The sequence below is a fragment of the Aulonocara sp. 'chitande type north' Nkhata Bay genome, linkage group LG9, assembly GCF_057382095.1.
Source record: "Aulonocara sp. 'chitande type north' Nkhata Bay isolate Kocher_YH1m ecotype deep benthic linkage group LG9, A_spYH_male_GT1.1, whole genome shotgun sequence".
In the NCBI taxonomy this organism is placed as follows: Eukaryota; Metazoa; Chordata; class Actinopteri; order Cichliformes; family Cichlidae; genus Aulonocara; species Aulonocara sp. 'chitande type north' Nkhata Bay.
The window spans coordinates 29,266,218-29,279,640 of record NC_141352.1 but is presented as its reverse complement, the minus strand read 5'-3'; the positions used below and the strand labels follow the sequence as shown (position 1 = coordinate 29,279,640).

At 42.1% G+C, this 13,423-nt stretch overlaps 2 protein-coding genes across 5 annotated transcripts in view; both read left to right on the top strand.

Moving 5' to 3' along the window:
* LOC147322323 (uncharacterized) overlaps positions 1-13,423 on the top strand; it is a 333,216-nt gene that overhangs the window by 113,464 nt on the left and 206,329 nt on the right. The window lies entirely within an intron of this gene.
* LOC147322330 (uncharacterized) overlaps positions 1-13,423 on the top strand; it is an 86,439-nt gene that overhangs the window by 31,648 nt on the left and 41,368 nt on the right. For 3 of the 4 annotated variants that reach the window (XM_086306855.1, XM_086306854.1, XM_086306853.1), the window contains 2 exons: positions 630-1,478; positions 1,800-2,923. In XM_086306855.1, the coding sequence (XP_086162981.1) occupies positions 630-1,478; positions 1,800-2,492 (1,542 nt within the window). In that variant the 3' untranslated portion in view covers positions 2,493-2,923. Of the gene's footprint in view, positions 1-629; positions 1,479-1,799; positions 2,924-13,423 lie in introns of those variants that run through there. The other variant, XR_015131081.1, reaches the window with a different exon arrangement.

Below are 13,423 nucleotides of genomic sequence, written 5' to 3'. Positions count from 1 at the left end.
GTAAGAGATGGTTTGTTTTTGAAATTTGTGTAATGTGCCTCAATGTTGTTGTTATTATTATTATTATTATTATTATTATTATTATTATTATTGATTGCTTATATTTTAACAATTGTGAAACCTCATTGTGGATGTAAGACCCAAATCATGTGGATATCTTGAATCCACTTTACTGTATAATATTTTATGTGATAGTATTTGACGGAAGATGAGCAACATCTGTTGTGGAAGCTAATGGGGTTCTTTTTGAATAAACAAATAAACAAACATAGGATTTATTATCACTGAATAATTATGTATAAATCTATACAAAATATAGAAATATGTAATAGAAACAACAAAATTATATAAATTGTAAAGTAATATAAAAGTGTGTGTGTATGTGCGCGTGCAATCAGGAGGGATGGGCATGATTTTAGTGTTTGAACAGTCATGAATTATTTTTAACAGCAGGTTGGATGTAATGTGTTAGAACTACCAGCAGGTGGGGATAAGAGACCTTTAAGGTGTTTGGTGCCACACTCCACCTTCAGGTTTAAAACTAGTGTTAATGGAGGGAGTTTGAAGGTTGAGTTTGTTCCACGACTGCATTTCACTCACTGCCTCTGTTTGTATCTCTGTCACTGCAGGACCAACATGGAGCGAGAAGTCAGCGCTCTCAGGAGGCCGACAAACCTCAACCGAGAAAGAGAGAGAAAAAACACACCTGTGACGAGTGTGGGAAGGGTTTTACTTTAAAGGGTCATCTAAAACAGCATCAGGTCATCCACAGTGGAGAGAGACCGTTCAGCTGTGACTTGTGTGGAAAGTCTTTTTCCTGGAAGGGTTACCTAAAAAGACACCAACTCATCCACAGTGAAGTTAAAGCGTACAGCTGTGATCAGTGTGGCAGAGCTTTTACTCGCAGTAGCAGCTTACAGAGTCATCTAGTTACCCACTCTGGAATTAAGGCATACAGCTGTGACGAGTGTGGGAAGGAGTTTGCTAGGAAGGATAAACTAAAACAGCATCAGGTCATTCACACTGGAGAGAGACTGTTCAGCTGTGACTTGTGTGGAAAGTCTTTTTCCTTGAAGGATTCCCTAAAAACACACCATCTCATCCACAGTGGAGTTAAAGCGTACAGCTGTGATCAGTGTGGCAGAGCTTTTACTCGCAGTAGCAGCTTACAGAGTCATCTAGTTACCCACTCTGGAATTAAGGCGTACAGCTGTGACATCTGTGGAATAACTTTCAGCCGGAGAGGGCACCGAAATAGACACCTACGCATTCACACCAGACATGATGTGTACTGCTGTGAACAGTGTGGCAAATACTTTGCTACAGACACACAGTTAAAACGACACATGTTTATCCACACTGAGGGACGACCTTATAAATGTGACCTGTGTGAGAAGACTTTTAAAGCTCCACATTACCTGAGAGAACACCAACAGATCCACAGCAGAAAGAGACTCTACAAGTGCAGTTACTGTGAGGTATGTATTTATATTGTTATCTTGTCATTTTAGCCTGACTGTTTGGAACAACTCTGCTCATTAAACTGTGTTAGCATGTTAGCAATTCTACTGCATGGAAAAGCAGCTCTGAGTGATTATTCAGATTTTCATGTCAGTTGTGATTTTAGTATTACTGTAGTATTATGGTGGTAGTATTGTAGTTATTGCAGCCCAGTAAACTGTGTTAACTGAAACAGTCAAATGTAATTGGACGTCTGCAGAGATGCTCTTTATTTCAGGCGACGTTCAGGATAAAAATGTTGAAGGACTGACTTACACTGTCTTTGTGTCTTTGTTTAGAAGCAAAGCGACACAGATGGATCCAGTTCTCAACCCTGTCATCACTGTGGTGGTGGGAAAGACTTTCATTGTGACGTCTGTGGAAAAACTTTCAGTCAGCAAGCCACCCTAAAAACACATCAACGTAGACACACTGGAGACAAACTGAAATACTGCAAAGAATGTGGGAGAAGCTTCACCACATCAGGTGCATTAAAACGGCATGAACTGATTCACAGTGGGGTTAAAAAGCACCTCTGTGATCAGTGTGGGTCATCCTTCACCACTGCATGTAAGCTTAAAAGACACAAACGAGTCCACACAGGAGAGAAACCACACAAGTGCAGACACTGTGACAGAAGCTTCTCAGATTCATGTAGTCGTAACAATCATGAACGTACACACATGGAAGGAAACTACAGCTGTGACCAGTGTGACAAGAGCTTCAGGAATCTCAGTTCATACTCCACACACAAACGATCCCACGTTACTAATAAACTGTTTCACTGTTACCAATGTGCCCAAACATTCACCTCATTGTCTGCTCTGTGCAAACATCAGCGTGATCACTCAGGGCTGAAATCACTCCCATCACTGGATCACAGTGAATCTGAAGAGACAGAAAGATCCTCTGGTTTCAGTGTCAGACTCAAAAAGCTTGAGATCAGGCTCCACAGAGTTCAGATAGAATCATTTAAACTTGTGTTGAACTGAACTGGTTGCTGGGCTGAACTTCTACATAATACAGATTTACATGGGATCTTATTTTCTGTCGTTTTACTGAGTCAGTTTTGTCCTTTTTTCTCTGTCCTGGTTTTGCTCGTCTGTAAATAATTGAAACTCAGTCAAATAGTTCATTGTTCTCCAGCAAAACGTTTTGGAAACTCATGTTTAACCTTTAAACTCTGACATGTTTTAGCACACAAGGCTTCATCGGGGAGTTCACTCATGATTGGACCATGAGAATAAAGGTTTTTAGTTCTTTCAAAGAGTCTTGGAGGTGTTTGATGTTTCTGTTTTTCTACATAAAGCAAGAAAAACTATTTTTCTTGCTTTATGTAGTGTGGAAGTTTTTAATGTTTCTTCATCTGTGATGTTCTTGAATGTGTTGACATGAAGATGGTACAAATAAACTGTCCTTTTAGCTTCAGCTCCTAATTTATTCATTATTTATGGATGTAGCACAGCAGCAGTGTCTTTATTAACACATGGAGGGCTCGGGATCTGATGGTAAATAATGTTTTGTGTCCTTGTACACATCATACAGCTCAGCTGTTCCACAGATGTCAGGTTTACACAGTGGGATGGTTTGTAAGAACGCAGCTCTCCTGTGGATAAATCCTTACTCTTAGCCTCAGGACCTCACACAGTCCCAGCAGGTTCGGTCAGAAGATTTATCCCTTATATCAAAACGTCACAGAGTCTCCTTTGCTGTGCTGTTTTCACAAAGAAACGTAAACTGAAGACCTGAACTTACAATGTTTTAATTAGTTTAGCAGATTCAGTGTCTCCATGATCAAATCTGCTGTTTTTGTGCTGCTGTTGGTAGAAAGCCGGTTAATGCTGAAATGAACTGGCTGCATGCATCTCTGAATGTAAATTGGTGCACTATTAATAGATCACTCTGGAACGGTATCGTCACCATAATTTGCCCACTTAGTAAATCTCACTCATGGCCAAGAAATTGAAATCTTGTTTCCCTGCTGGATAGTGATCCACTGTAACTCTGCTCCTCCTTCCTGTTTAGGATTTCTGTGGCTGAAGTAAAATTCCCTCCATCCATCACTTATCCCAGCTAACCCAAAGTAAAAGAAAGTTTTGCTCATCTTAACAAAGCATTACAATAATGGGCATTACCAATGCAAACTGAATAATACAGAAGATGAAAGAAGAGACTTTGATCAGTTAATAAAGCTCATGATCTTGATTCATTGTGGCTGCTACACAGATACTTCTGGGTCACTTCTCTCAGTTAGGAACCTTCCTCACCAAACTGACTGTTGGACCACACCCCTGGTTTCATGAGAAGTTGTTTCAGCCATGATTTCTCTTCCTGTATTTCAGAGTAAAGACTGAAGTGACAAATGGAAACATGTTTAAAAAACGCAATGTGAGAGAGACGTTGAGGTCCTTAGAAGTTACCCTGGGTTTTTCTGTCACCCTGCTAGATGTTACACACCTTGTCATTGGACTGATTTCTACTGCTGGACTACTCCTGGGGAGAGTAACAATACTCTTACTAATTAGCTCCCTTTCACACCTTTGGGGATATTTATTTTTGTGCTTGCAGCGCTGTGAGCCAGAACAGCGAGAGAAAAATCTGCAACAGCGACGAGCCGAATGCTTAAGTGAATCCCAGCAGCTGCACATGTGCAACGCTGATTTAGAGGATATCTTTGCTCTGGATTTATATTTATACTTTTTCATTTCCATATGATTCTTCTTGCATCTAAACAAAGATGATTCAATTTGATAAATTTTGATGGCTCTTCGTGCTCGGGTGTAAATGAGACATAATATTTGCTCTTGGTTTGTTTCTCCTGTACAGAACCTTGCAGTACAACAGAAACCTAAAAACATTATTTGTAGTTGTTATTCTTAGTTGTTCTGCTGCCTAAATACCACAGGGTGTAATTATGAAGTTATTGAGCTGCACATACTTTACGACCTGCTTAAGTTCGAGGTCACAGCGTCTGTAGAGCAGCTGGAACATAATGAAGTCTACAAGGTTAAAGTTTTATCTTCACTTGTTGTTCTCTCTGCTGCTTGGTTTGATGGATCTGAGAGCTTTTGTTTTTATTATTGTTATTTTAATTATCATTAATATTTTACTCTTTAAAAGCTTTAAAATAGTGTTTGTGTTTTGAAAAGTTGATTTAAGAATAGGACAGAAACATCTGTCCTTCTGAAAATCGCCCAAAGGCACAGAGACAAACTCAAAGGATGCAACGTGTAACTTTCTCTTCCTTCATGTCAGCACCATCATTGATTATTTATATAAAATGCATATAGCAACAGTAACACTTTAGTTTGGATTTCATGATTTCTGTAACTGGAAAATATTTTGTTTAAAGACAGAAGTGAGTGCGTAGTTGCAACATTAAAGTGAAATATTAATTAATGAGCATTAAGTATATTTGTTGCTTAAGCGTTTGCACTATAACTTAAGTAGGATTATAACTTTTAAGCAAGGAAAGATTTCAGATATTTAGTTCACTGTTTCAGTCATTTTATATGAAATTAAAAAATTTACGTTGGTCAAATATGATCCTCTAAATCAAATAAGTTTGAAAAATACTTTTTTAAATTTCCTTTTTGAAAATAAATGATGTATTTTTAAATGTCGCAACAAATTTTCACAAAAAGTAACTAATAATTAAAACCAGTTAAACAAAATAAAACGATTTAAAAATAAAATTTTTGAATCATGCTTAACCAAATGCCAGGATGGAGAGCTGAACCTAAAGTATACGTAGAAAGATTTCAACATTTGAGCAGATTGTCCAGTGTTTAATGTTTTTATCACATATAAATGTCACAGTAGTGGGTCCTGGCCCAATGCTTTGTGTTTTTCGTTTAATATTCTTTGACTATGGTTTTTCTTGGTTTTTGTTATTCTTATTTATCAGGCTCTCAGTAATCTTAGTTCTCCCTGCCTCAGTGTTCTTCTTAGCCTGTGTTTAGTTTCTGTTCCCGTGTCCCACGTTTCATCATTTCATGTCGAGTCACCCCTGTCTCTATGTTCCCTGTTTCTCCCCAGTCAGCCCCGCCTCCCTCGGGCACTCATGTGTGATATAGAGTAATAAACCTGACTACATTTGCTACACTCTCTTTATTACCTGTTACTTTAAAATTCATACACTAATTATGTCTGCCCACCTCTCTAATGTGAAGGTCAACATCCCAGTGACATAAGAATAATCCCAAAGGGGCAAGGGGAGCGGTTAATTTAGCATATTTAGCATTAAGGGTACAGCAAGGATATACTTTTACTTATTGTGGCAGGGGTGTGGTCTCTGGCCTGCTGCAGTGGAGGCTGGTGGCGGGACGTTGGACGGCACAGGTGAGGGTGATGGAACTCATGACTCTCCCCTTTATAGTGACTGAGGAGACTGGCGTGGGGGAAGCGTGTAGTGGAGGAAGCCGAGGAGAGAGCTGGTTTCTGGCTACAAAGACGGCGTCAAACCAGAAAAGATTGCTTGTGGTCAAATAATGTGTCAATCACCTCTGAATCAAACTCTGTGTGGGTCAGTTCATTTCACAGTATTGTTTAGTATATCTTCACTTGTCTCACTCTCCTTCTGTTCTGTCCATCAGCACGATCCTCAGCGCTTACACAGATCCTCCATCGATGTTTTGGATCCAATCAGTGATCAGTTCTACGAGGAGGCCTGGATGGTCACCAGCGCTCGCTACAACTCCATCACCAGAAGGTGAGTGTACTCCTTTGTATTCAGATGAACTTTCTTTTTAAAAAAACATTTTCATATATGAGCTTTCTATTATTTCATGGGCAATTTAATCAATATTAAAATTACAAGCATATCAACAAAGGTAAAGCTGATTTTTTTCCACTTTCTGTCACACAGTCATGGAGGAATACAATAAATACATAATCAATCATAGATCCTGAACAATGAGATTAAAAGAAAGTCTGTGGCTCTAAAAACTAAACAGTATAAAGACATGCTCCAAGCTGCTTTTTCTCTCCTACTCCTCTAGGTTTTCCACTGTCGGCCATCCAGCGACGTTGGAGGGCTACCTGACCAATGCTGGCCTACGCAAAGAGGTCCCAGCTCGGGCTCGGAGGAGCTGAAGAAGATCCTTGCCTTCCTTGTCAGTTTCCTCTTCAGTTCATGTCCCAACAAAACCTGCTTTCACCTATTAGCTCCAAAGAGGCTATAGTGCCCATGGAGGTCTGGACCTGAGGCCTGTGCTCATCACGTGGAAGGTGAATAGAAAACACTCTGACACCATTCTGGAGGTCTGACGGGACTCTGACCAAAACACAGATGAAATAAAACTTGTGGCTGGAGTTTTTAAAATCTCTTTTTCACCTCATAGATTAATGCTCATGATTGCATGTTAGCAAGACAGCATCTGCCCAAGGTGAAACTCTCAGGATGACATTTACTCTTAAACTGTTATCTGGTTAAGACTACTTGAGGAGATCTTAGTAGCGAGTATGTGGATTTAGTCTCTTCACCAACAGCAGACAGACCCATGCCAAGAAAGCAGACATGTTCACAGAGAAAGCAGAGAGCAGAGATTGGAAAAAGCTAAAAAGAAAACGCTGCAGCTTTAGACGACTATCTGCCTGTAAGGCTGAAAAATTCCAGTTACGCTCTATTTTGGAAAAGGTCCCAGTTTTGGTAACCTGGATTTTTATTTCCCCTCTTCTACTACAGATGTTGACTGTGACCTCAGAGGCCAACTGGACCACAAAGCTGCAACAGGATTGAGGGAGAGGAGTCTTCATCCAGCTTCAAAGAAAACATCTAGGTAAAGTGATGTGGATCAGTGGATAAAAGTCTCCACTTTCAAAGGAGATACTCTGAGAGAGAGAGAGACTATCTGAGCCATTTTAGCCCAAATTATAGTACTTTATAGTACAGCAACACTTTTAAAGGACAAAAATTAACATAAACTTTGACTGTAATACAAACAAAGTATTGCATGTGTTTTTTAAAACTGTTCCTCAGATGGGCAGGATATCACTATTAGACTGTCCCACCAGCCAACTTCAACAAAAGAACACAGCAGCATTCAGTGATCAGCACAGATGAGCTTGTTCCTCTAACACTCAGCATCTGATCCCTGTTGGTCTGTGTGCTTCTGCTTTTGGTCAGTTAGAAACCCTGCAGTAACCTCACCCAACACTGTGTCTTCTTGTTCGCCTCAACATTGAAGTATCAAATGTCCAACATCTGGAAAGGAAACCACACCAGTGTACTGTGATGCTTCACCAACATGTGGCTGACGCTGGTTCTGCCTTTCATGCTGACATCACCAGAGAGCCCCGCCCACCTCAGGACCTCCCCTGTCATGTATTGAACAGGATGATTATGAAGATGACCGAGTGCAAATAAGACTGTAAAAATCCACGACCAGAATGTTTAGATGCTTTCTAATTATTCATGAATATTATGAGTGTTTGTGTGTTTTGTCTTTTCTTTCCTGACGTTTGTTACTAACAAAGACAGTTTACGCTCTGTGTGTGTTTTCATCCTTACCAGCCACACTCTAACTGCAATTAAGAAAACAAACTTTAGAAATTGTCGACTCAGTGACTTCATAAAATATTTAAGTGGTTCAGGTAGAGCCAGTTTTTAAATGACCATGAACACTTACCTTATTGTATCTGTACAGCATGTTTTTCTATTAGACAGATTTGTAACAGAGGCCTTGCTCTCAGTAAGTTTGAAGTCATTTTCTGATTTATTTTGTAATCTCTGACCTTTGTACATCCTGCTCAGTTTGCATGCTGCCTTTAGGAGTTTCTGTCTTTTGTATTTGAAGATAATTCATTGAATATACTCTGCTGCTTCCCTTTGGTGCCTCACACATCACTTTGTCAAGTTTTTCAGTGTCATTTTTTTTATAGCTGTTTGAATTCTCTGTATGTTTGACCCTGTAGACTGTTTAATGGACTGCTCGTCTTCCTGTTTGTAACCACTGCCTGTTTACGACTAAAGATTTGGTTTTTTGACTTTAATACAGCCTCTGCGTGTCGTCCCTTTGTGACCTCGTCCTCTGTGAATGTGTCACAGATGTTTTCATTATAATAACACAGCTTTCCCACAGTGGCTTGCAGCAGCAAAGCTTCAGATTAACACAGTGATTTTATATTCAGAATTATTCTGACAGTGGGCCACTGTGAATTGTGATCTTTCATGAGGTCAATTTTAAAGTTCAGTATTTCAAAGCAGGAGCTATGAACAGTCATCATGTTGGCATTAGAATTATTATTATTAATCATTATTAATAATGTTGTTACTCATAACTTTTATTAGTATACATGAATTTTATCAATAGTAAAAAAATAATGAATAATTCATGTCTAACTTTCATTGTGTTTTGTATATTAATTATATTTAAATAGAGATGTTGACCATAACTGTACAGTAGCATACTAAAACAAGCATCAATGTAACATACATTAATGGTCCAAGCTGTCATAAATGGGGAGCCTGATCCTTTATTATGAAAATATGACGAGTATTTTTCTTGTCAGTTGGGAAGAAGTTGGTCTTCTTTTTTCCTTTTCTGTTATAATTGAAACTCTGATCAAACCTACTCATGTTTACAGCATGTAAAAGCAACTGACAGTCCATGGCATTGTTGTTTGTAGATGTGCAGTGTAGTGGGAGCATAAATCAAAATGAAATAAAACAGTAACATTTATGTAATAAAACATTTTAATGAAAATGATTAGACCCTTTATAAACTTTAAAGGGATCTGAAAACAAGGCTAGCAAGGTTCTCCAAGAGTTTCTCCATGGGTAGAGCTTCTAGCTCTTCCAGCACATCGGTGGCCGTGCAGGCTGCCAGTTTCTTGGTTGCTCTTTTTACCCCACTGGTTGTGAGTGTCTAAATACCTCCACTAGCTCGCTTTGGCTGCAGTTAACTTGGGAGGAAGGGGTGGGTGTCCCATGGCTAGATGAAAAACAATTATCTGGGATACATAATATAATAACATGCATATATCTCTATCAATTAAATCTGGCATGAGGTCTGATATTTTTAATTCACTTATTTCTCTCATAAATATTGGATCTAAATTGCAAATGTGTTACAGTTATACTGTTACTGTGTGACAAAGTGGATGAGTTGCAATGGTCTCCATTTGTCCCATATGTGTTTACTTTTTTTTTTCACATTATACTGTTTCTATTTATTTGCTATGATTTGCTATTTGTTAAGTAACATTTCTTCACACACTATCCCAGGTTTGTGTGTGTAAGCGTTCAGTTGCCGGTAGTGATGGCCCGCTTGAAGCTGACGCTCCGGTGCGTGTGTCACAAAAATCGACACACTGCTTCAGAAGCACTGTGTCGAAGCTAGATTCGTTTGGCCAGAGTCACGTGATCAGTGACGTCCGAAGCTTCATTTAGAACCTAACCTCTTCGGTGTCTGATTCCCTGGTTTATAAGAAAGTGAATCATTTGCGGGATTTGTGGAGTGTTTTGATGGTGACAGATAGCGAACCACTGATATTTCTACTGAGAGATTTGGAGCCAGTGAGGAATAGAGGAGGTTCTGTTGTGTGGGAGTATTTTGAGTTGATTTTGGTCGATCAGGTGGGTTTTCCAGCTTTGTGTTCTGGCTGTTTGCTTTTGTTTTGTGCGTGTTTATTTTATCTGAAAACGGGAAAAACTTAAAATGTCAAAAATCTGATTTTCATAATATAAATATCATTAAATAACTTTAGAGACTGTTTCCTCGTGGCTGCGTGCAGCGGGGCTAGGGGAGGGTCTGTGCTGACGGACGTGGGTTACTGACCTGGTAGCCTGTCTGCCCCTGGGTGGGTCCGGGATGGGCGTGAGGTTCTGGGGGCGCTCCGTCTCTGGGCTGGGGCCCTGGCCGGGCCTCGGGGCCTTGGGTCCTGGTTTGTGTGTTGCCGGGTTTGTGGGCGGGTGGGTGCATGGGGGCCCATCCCTGGCGCAGGGTGCCGCCGGTGCGTCGAGCCACCTGGGGGGCTCTTCAACTGGTGGGGGAGATTGTCACACCTTGCAGGAGCTTTCCTCTCTTCAGGAACTCTCTGCAGGAGGGGGAGATACAGGAGAGGTGGAGGAAGATCTCAGCCTGGGTGTCTATTGTCTCATGTAGTCTGGAAGATGAGTGGATGGTGGGGTGGGTGCAGTTTTCTCTGTGGTGGGGTTGGGTGGACTGTCCCGAGCTCTGTGGGGCCGGGGGGCGCTGCTGCGCTGGGCCCCGGTCTGGATGGGCCTGGGCCCCCTTTCCCTGGCGGGTCGCGGAGTATGGGGGTGCCTACTGGAGTCAGCGGGGGAGCTGGCCCCAGGGAGGGGTCACTTGCCCCTCCCTTCCTTCCCTCCCCATCTCCAGCTGCCTCCCCCTTCCCGCTCCACCACAACCACCCACACATGCAGGGCCTTGGAGTAGGGGTGTGTCACCAGGGTGCAGAGGAGGCTACCCCCCCCCTCTGTCCCCTTCTTGCTGCCTCTGCCTCAATTTTATCCCACAACTTAGACATTCACATTACTCACACTCTCATTACACATACATATAGGATCTTGGGGGTGGGCACGATACACGGAATCCAAGTTACCATCAGGGTGTACACCCCACCCCTGGCGTCGTTGCCCACCTCTCAATGTTAAATACACGTAGACATTGAGGGCTAGCAGGAGGGACTATGCGCTTACCTGCTGCTCTCTGGCAGGTAGCTCCATGCCCTCCTGGGTTTTAATTGCACCTTAGAACACACATGCATCAACACTACAATGAGCGGGTGGAGGGAGGTTTGGAGTCTTCTCTCACCCCCGTTCTCTGTGGCCTGCTGGAGCGGGAGGGCTAGGAGGAGGAGTTGGCCGTCCGACTGCGGTCTGGAGTGTGGGGCCTCCCTGCTGCTGCGGAGTCGGGGCGGTCTGCCTCTCCCCACCGCAGGGGAAAAAGGGTAACACCACCTGGGTCTGGGTGCAGTTCCCCCCTCCAGGGGCAAGGGTACCTAGACCCGGTTCGTAGAGTACGCTTGGGGAGTGTGATCGTGTGTACAGCATCTCTTTATGTCTGTCTCCACGTTGGTTGAGTGTTGAGTAAGTGTATATGAGAGCATGAGGGTGGGAATGGATGTTTGTATCTGTGTGTGCCTGTATGTCTGTGTCTATATGTCAGGTTGGGTATCAGACGCCACCTCTCTGGGGACATCTCAGGCCCTCCAAGGTTTGGAGGCCTATCTCCCCCCACCACCACTTCCCCTGCCAGTGGCAGACTCCCTCAGGTGTCGGTGCGTTGGTGGTTCTTTGTGTCCGGGGATGGGCGTCCAGGTACACACCGGCTCACTCCTTGGCGGCCGCTTATCGGAGCCTGGAGCCTGGGGCTCGCTTGGGCCCCTTCGGAGGCGGGGTGCCCCCGGCCTCTCGGCCTGGGGCTCGGTCACTCAGGCACGGCTGGCTGCCGGCGGAGCTCACGGGCGCGTCACTGCAACTCCCCCTGGCTTCTGCTCCGCGGCTGCTGAGTGAGCCCTCATCTGGGACTCTCCTCAGCTCTTTCTGGGACAGTGGCGCGGCTGCCCCTCTGTTGGTCTTCCTTGGTCTCTTGTGTTCTGGGGGCCTCTGGATGTCTGGAGTTTTGATCTCCTCCATACCTGCTTCATACCCTGGAGGACGGGGCTGTGGCCCCCCCACACTCCCTAGCAGATCGTTACATGGAGAAACCTTTGGAATGCAAGCATGCTGATCCACACAGGTATGCACACAGGTGTACACACGGGTATTCACAGACGTGGACTACAGCTTTCTTGGCTGCTGCCTCAAAGCACATTGTGCGCTGTCTATCTTGCATGCTGCACAATATCGTTTATTATTTAGTATCTACTGATATCTACTGCTAGCTAGTTTATTGTGATGGTGCCGTTTTTTTTTTTTTTTTACTATGTTGCTCTTTGTTGTTTGCTTTCTCTTGTTTTTTTTCTCCATACAGGTGACCCAGGTGTTTTGTTTTTTTTTGTTTGTTTTTTTTTTCTTTCTTCCCCCCCTTCTCACCGTCTCTTCTCCCCTTTGGTTTTCTTTCTCTCCCTCTCTTTCTTTCATTCTTTCTCCCTGTCCTATCCCCCAGTCATGTCTGTCCCGTTTGTAGCAACTGAAAATAAAATAAATTCATAATTATAATAAAGGTCAATCAAATGGACCAATATGGCAAGGCCATGATGATCCACTTGGTAAAATAAATCCGCTTGGCATCTTTCTTGGCCTTAAGACAACAATTCTGATGGCTAAAGATCCAAACGGGACACACAAAAAATAAAAAATAAAATAACTTTAGAAAAACTTCCATTTGACTCTTTACATTTAATGTTATAAAAATATATATCTTTTTTTTTTTAATTAATCTTAAAATGTTAGTCTGCAAAATGTGCAGCAATATAATTAATTTATTCTCTTTAGCTGATAGTTGGTGGGGCCCAGGTAGACTGTAAAACTGCATCTCTACCAGTTTCTCTGCACTCCAGCCTCCTCTGTTCCATGTGAAGGGATTTTCCTTAATGCAGGAGAAATTATCTCCACAAAAAGGAACAGGTTTGGCCATCGCACACTAGAACAAATTCTCTTCTTAAATAAAAATGAAAAAGGGCTACTTTAAATGAATCATGTTTTTAATTTGCAAGTTCATAAGCATTTTCCTTTTCCAGTTCACAATCAATTCTACCCCCAGGTCAAAAATATGTATAGGAAAATGTCCCTAATATAATATTATTTATAAATATGCCTGTCCGGCGATTAATTGCATAAGTACAAGGAGGCTGGACCTCACAGCAGAAACATACTCCATAATGTGTTGTACATTATTATATGTACATTATATGTAGCGTGGTACTTTTCAATTATTGTATTTACCAACATCAAGAAGTCACAAGCAAAGAAAGACCAAACCACGGTGCATACTTAAACAAGGAAAGTTTACTG